General features: G+C 29.6%; 1 protein-coding gene across 1 annotated transcript; it reads right to left on the bottom strand.

Moving 5' to 3' along the window:
• Positions 1–1666: 1666 nt before the first annotated feature.
• LOC131054483 (SKP1-like protein 1B) lies at positions 1667–2259 on the bottom strand. Its single transcript, XM_057989014.2, has 2 exons — positions 1963–2259; positions 1667–1840 (listed from the first exon to the last, which is right to left on the bottom strand). Exons 1-2 carry the CDS (start codon positions 2257–2259, stop codon positions 1667–1669), a joined length of 471 nt encoding a protein of 156 aa, XP_057844997.2.
• Between the last annotated feature and the right edge of the window lie 4461 nt (positions 2260–6720).

Here is a 6720-nt window from a genome sequence, read left to right on the forward strand (position 1 = left end):
TATAACTATAAAATTAGCTTGTATTTAACATGGATTGAAAAGAAACATTCAGTTTGTTCATGGAACATACTTTTGATTTTTTGAGCTTGACTATCATAGACAATTGCAGTCTCCTCCAGTGAGTTGTAATTTCCCAGCCAAACTCTGATTCCCTTTACAAGGTCTCCTATCTCTCTGCAACCCATTTTTCAGAGGGATGTTGTCTCATAGTTTGAGCCACATGTCATCATTGTGTGCTCTCTTGTCTCTTAGCCTTGCCTTTATAAGTAGGCTCATCTACATTGTATGTAATGATGATCTAGTTGATCTCTTTTGCATCTTGATAGGAATGCAGTTTATTCTTGTCACATTTTATCTCTCTCATCATTGTGCTATCTTGTGGTCTCTTTAATCTTGGTTTCTTCAAACATAATCTCACAAATCTTAAGGGTGGAATTTGTTAATCTTTAGCTCTCCTTTATTTTTATGTTCCCAATAAAATTATTTAGACGCAATATTATATACTATCAAGTAGAGGAAGGAAAGACGAGAGACAACATTATATCTTGATAAAACAATAAATTGTGAGATTTCATGATCAAAAGGTCATGACGAGGATATCAATAAGATGCACATAGTGGATAAGATTTTAAATAACTCTAGAAAAATGTGTACAATTTGTTTAAGGAATGATAATATGGTTTATTTTTGCAAAAGGTCAAGTTCGTTATGTATATAAAATAGTATGCATTAATAAGAGATAATGAGAAAATGATGTAGGGCTCACACAAAAATGGCAAGACACATGGAAATAAGCAACTCATTTGTAACGAGATGCTTATTTATTGAGTTAAAGTATGAGGTTATTTATGAAGCACGGGGACCTTAGACTTTGCTTGTGACATTAGAATTAATTCTAGAAGCGAGTTTAGATTGAAAAGGTGCATTAAAATTTTAGGAGGGTTTAGAAGTAGATGGAAAATAAGTAGTAGCATTAGAACTATTGATGCCAAATCCCAAGAGTAAAGCTAATGAACATCTAATACCATCCAAATCTATCACCAATACCAAAATATCTTGTGAACTAAAAATAGCTTCTCTATTATTATAAGTAGATTTCTGAGTGCATATGCGTAAAAAATTATTAAGATTTACACATGCGCAAATATAACAATCAAACTAAACAAATACCAATAAAAATTATTTCTTTTTAAAATAAAATATTTTTGAATTTCATCAATAATTTTTAATAATATTTCTAGCTTTTGAAGGTAATTTATTTATGCCTGACATATTTTACAAAAATGAATATATAAACACATGACTGACAAATATTTTGAACTATAAAATATTAAAAAATGATATATAATATTATTTATTTTAAAACGGATAAATACTATAAGATTTGTATAGATTTTTTTTATTTTCATTAATATTTTTAAATTATATTTCTATAGATTTTAAATGTAATATCATTTTACATGACATATTTTACAAAAATGAATATATAAATGCATCTCGAACAAGTATTTTGAAATATATATATATATATATATATATTAAAACGGATAAATACTATATGAATTATTTTATATTCCAATTCAAAATAAAGAATCATTTTAATTGGTTTTCATATTAAATATAGATTCAAATTCAAAAACTTTACTCTGTGTCAAACTCGAAACTATCATTCAAATATATTATGCAGCCTTAAAACCTCTTCCTCCTCATCAGGACTATAGTCATTTTCTATGTTATATTTTTGGCGAATCATTTCTTGGTCTTTACATGCTGCAATGTCCTCAGCCACAATCTGGTATGATAAATCAAGAAGACTCTGAATGTGAAGGAAATTTGCTGCCTGCACAGAACAATTTTTGAATAAATCATGTGAGGAGAAAAAAGCAGCAAATAACGCAGCTAAGGTTTAAGAGAGCAATGCTTTTTGTTTTTCATGAGAAGCAGTAAAACAATGAAACATACGATCATCAACTGGAAGAGAGTATCTTTATCATCAGCTACCAACTCCCTAACCCGTTTCTTCAAATCCACAGTTGGTTCGCTTGTATCCGACTTTTGGGCTTCAACATGGTATTTGCCGTATTCGATAATAAGATTAAAAATTCTACTGGAAACATTTGCCAATTTGATGGGAGTCTCACTACCTGTATCCCCTGTATCCTTTAACATATTACTTAAGATTTGCGATATCATGGCCACTTTCATATCTACTTCGAATACTTGACCGTCGGAACTGCTTAAAATCACCTTGCCTTCCATTGACACCGAAATTAGGAAATACAAAACACTACTAAAAGAAGTAACAAGATGTTGGGGGCGCTAGGAAGATATAACTGAGATTCGAGGAGTGCCCAGATCCATTGTTCTGTTTTGTTTTATCGGAGTTACAAAGTGTGCTCACATATGATCTTTGGGTTTCTCTCCATTTCATTAACAGCTAGTGTGATTTCCTTTTCAAATATTTGACAATCAGTTTATATGCCAACTCATCTTAATTCTGCACTGGCGATTGATGAGATGAATGCCGTTAAACGGTTGACAATCAGTTTATATGCCGTTAAACGGTTGACAACTCATATAGCATTAATAAATTAATTTTAATTAATAGCATTAATAAATTAATTTTAATTAGTTTTAATAGTTGATTAATAGTTTTGAGTTTGTTTCATATAGGTTTTGAGATTGATTATCTTTGTTTGGACTTAATTGATGACTGATTGGTTCATCGCTACGAAAGATTGTAAATGGTTGCTTTTATCAAAAGAACCAATCTTCGGATTATTAGACTGACTTATCATTTCTTCTCAATAAGAAAAAATAATAAATCAATTTTAATGAAAGCCTTAGTATATGGGAGCTCAAAATAATTAAATCAGGTTGTATTTTAAATGGTTGCTTTTATCAAAAGAACCAATCTTCGGATTATTAGACTAACTTATCATTTCTTCTCAATAAGAAAAATTAATAAATCAATTTTAATGAAAGCCTTAGTATATGGGAGCTCAAAATAATTAAATCAGGTTGTATTTGGAGGTGTGCAGAAATTGAAATAAGAGGACTTTGACAGTGGTTTATTGTTTAGATTATGATTTTTTAATTATTGTTTAGAATTGTTTAAAATTTAATATGCTGATAGAAGAATGACTAAATGCAAATTAGATTGTGTTAGAATTTTATGGAAGATTGTAACTATGATTTAGTTCAAATGGTGTGATTGTAATTTTCTCATCTAAGTAGTAAGACTTTGTAAAAGAAAGGTTTGTTTAGATGATATGTGATGGAAAAATAAATGATTAGGTACTAAGAAGTATGATGAAATTTGTTATGCAAGGGTGGACTTTTGAACTTCTTTGTATTTTAAAGAAGCCTCGAGACTAAACCAACAATAAAAGCAAAGATGGTTTCGGAATTGGATGTTATTCTTGTTGTAGGCACTATGGTTATTGCAATACACTTGCAAAATTGTGTGTGTGTATATACCATAAGTGATACAAAGGAAAACTAAATAACAAAGAGAATGAAATATGACATTGACTTCAGGCCCACAAAGTTGGTTAAGGGATGGACCCTTTCTTAGCATATTGTTTATGAAAAGAAGTCAAATTTATTTAAACTTTTAGAAAGTGAAAAGTTTGTGATTTAAAAAAAAATATATTAAAGATAGTTTATCAAAATAGAATTGCATTATAAGGAGCATTTGCTTTAGTTTATAGCGAAATAGAACACCTATCAGCCAAAAATAAAAAATTCTTCTTCTCTTCCATGTATATGTTTAGTAGCTCCAACTCTTCTTTGTTCATGTTATTCCTCCCATGGAGAAAGAAGTGAGCGGATTTAATTTCTATTTTGTAAACCAACATGATACACTCTTTTAATAAAATCATAAATTGGTCCTTTGGGATGTCCAAGGCAGTAGAGATGTGTAGCATTATAGTTTAAAAGGTGAGTTAACTAGTGAACTTAGTAAGGTGTCTTCTTTTACGCTATAAAAACTCTTCATTCCTCCATTTCCATTAAAAATTAAAAAATATCTTTAGTAAGGACAAGCCAAAATCCCTTAAGATTCACATTAAATGCCTCAATCTAACTAGTGAGAATTGCATGCCAAATAAATCCAATATTATCATTCTAGTCCATAACCATACCAAACATCAAAGACTACAAAGATATGACATATTTTTATTAAAAAAAAAGGTGCTCAAAAGTTCTAGGTAATTCGTAAAATTCACAAGTTCTAGTGGGCAAACCATAAGAATGCACAACATGACCCACAACGAGTTTATTTAAAATAAGGAGCCAATGAAAACAAATTAAAATTTCATGATTATTAGATAAAAACATCTAGGTAACTGATTTGAGGAGAGAAATTGATTAATAAAAATTATGATGTATCTAGGAAACATATCTTATTGACGAAAGGCCATTAAAGCTATAAGATTTTTCTTGTATCTTAATAGAGAAGTTCCTATTTAGAGGAAGCTTCAATGAAGCTTTATCAAGATGTGCACATTATGAGATGCCAGAGCAACAAAAATTTATATGTGTTCTATTATGGGATGCTAGTAGGTCATTCTCAACCTTAATGATTGACATGAAAATAGCCCGTGATGATTAATATTGGTAAAAAATGATTTTTGTTTATCATTAGTGGGTTAAAAAATTATCAATAAGTATAAATAATGTGGTGAAAATTTGTAGTGAAGAATAAGTAGAGAAAACAATAAACACATAGATTTACATAGAAAACTTGGTAAAATTATACTAGAAAAAAACCACTCCAGAAACTAATTCTTCTATTTTGTTTTTCAAGAAATATTTGTTGTTACAACAATCTTCAAAGTGTATAGAAAAAAATGAATTCACATAGCATATGATATTTGAGTTGCAAATTCATATTTGAAGAATCTTTTTTCAAAAATAGAAACTATTACTCATGTAAATACTATGGTACCCCATGTTGACTATTCATCAATGCTAGAATAACAAGATAATTGACTTCATATTTCAACAATCTCTCACTTGAAGATGAATTTGTGTCTTATGAATAGCTCCTCATATTGAAAGATTGATGCCAATGTTGTCAATCATCAAGTAATAAGAAAAGAAAAGTTCTACACCAAATAAACTCTGTATTAATAGGCTTCAACAAATTATTTATTAGATTTATATTATTGTGTATCTTGGTCAAAGATATCAATCCTCATTCCACCAACTTATATACAAAGTGATATTGAATATCAATATGCTTCGTTCTCTCATGGTATGCTAATTTCATGCTAAGTGTAAAGCACTTTGGCTATAAAAATCCAACACCATGTTATCCTGCTTCACCTACAATTCATCCAAAAGTGTTTGAAGCCATATAGCCTCATTACTAGATTGTGTTGTTGATATATGTCTAGCTTCAATAGAAGAAAAGGCCACTATTATCTGTAATTTTGATATTCAACTAATTGAACCTCCACCCAAGTAAAAAACACAACATATAGTAGATTTTTCTTATCTTTGCCTCCACCAAAATCTACATCCACACACCCATTAGCTTGAAGACTACTCCCACTATATTAGATTACAACATCAAAATTCCCCCTTAAATAATCAAGAATACACTTCACAACCATCCAATGATTAGTACCTAGATTCATCATGTAATGGCTAACTACTCCCACTTCTTTTGCAATGTTCGATCTAGAGCACACTATGAAAAATATTTGACTGCAAACTGCTAAAGAGTATAGTACACAAGGCATCTACATCTTGTATGATTCTATTGTAGGGAACTATTCTAAAGATAATTTAATATAAATAGAAAATGGATTACTCACTAGTTATGCATTTTGCATATTGAAGAATTGCAGAACTTTCTCCACATAATTTTCTATGAAAACCATATTTTCATGCTATTTTGATCTCGTAGTGTATCCTCATTCCAATAATTTGATTTGTACTAATTAAGTACATCATCTCAAACTCCTTAGCATTTCAAATTGATAATTTTTCTCATGTTGGGACATACTAGCAACAAATAATCAATATATTAAAGCAAACTAATAAAACTTCCATCATTATAGCTTGGAAAATAGGCACAATGATTATCCTCACATCTACTAAATCTCAAACTCACCATGTAAAGAAATCAAACCTGCTCAAGTGAACACCTTTCACTCTTTTTTCAAATCATGCATCAATTTTCTTAACCTATAAATAGGATTATCCTTGTTTCTTTACTTAAAAACATGTAGTTGTTGTATAATGCCTGCCAAAATACCCTAGAGAAATTAACAAACTAATAAGAAAATAGAGATATTTAAAAAAAAAAAATCTTCTACTAATACAACACATATAACTAACTACTCATATACATATTACAACCATTAACAAAATAACATTTAATCTTCATGAACATAATCACGAGAGCATATCTCACAAGCAAAATTAAACACAAACATCAATATCCTTCCCTAGGGTATGTCAACAACATCACCTAAACCTAACCATAATCAATAGCATAACATCATAAACATGATAACACATCTACCACCATGATCTAATGCATACTAATTTCTAACATTATGTATTCTTTCTATACATATATGATCATTTATTATTCTATAACATGAATTTATCCATCTATGAAGCATACATTAACTAACCCTTTTTTAGTTCTTTTTAAAACACCAATACCAAATATTCCTAAACCCATTCATGAAACTAAATGCA

Source organism: Cryptomeria japonica, chromosome 7 (assembly GCF_030272615.1).
Source record: "Cryptomeria japonica chromosome 7, Sugi_1.0, whole genome shotgun sequence".
Classification (NCBI taxonomy): Eukaryota; Viridiplantae; Streptophyta; class Pinopsida; order Cupressales; family Cupressaceae; genus Cryptomeria; species Cryptomeria japonica.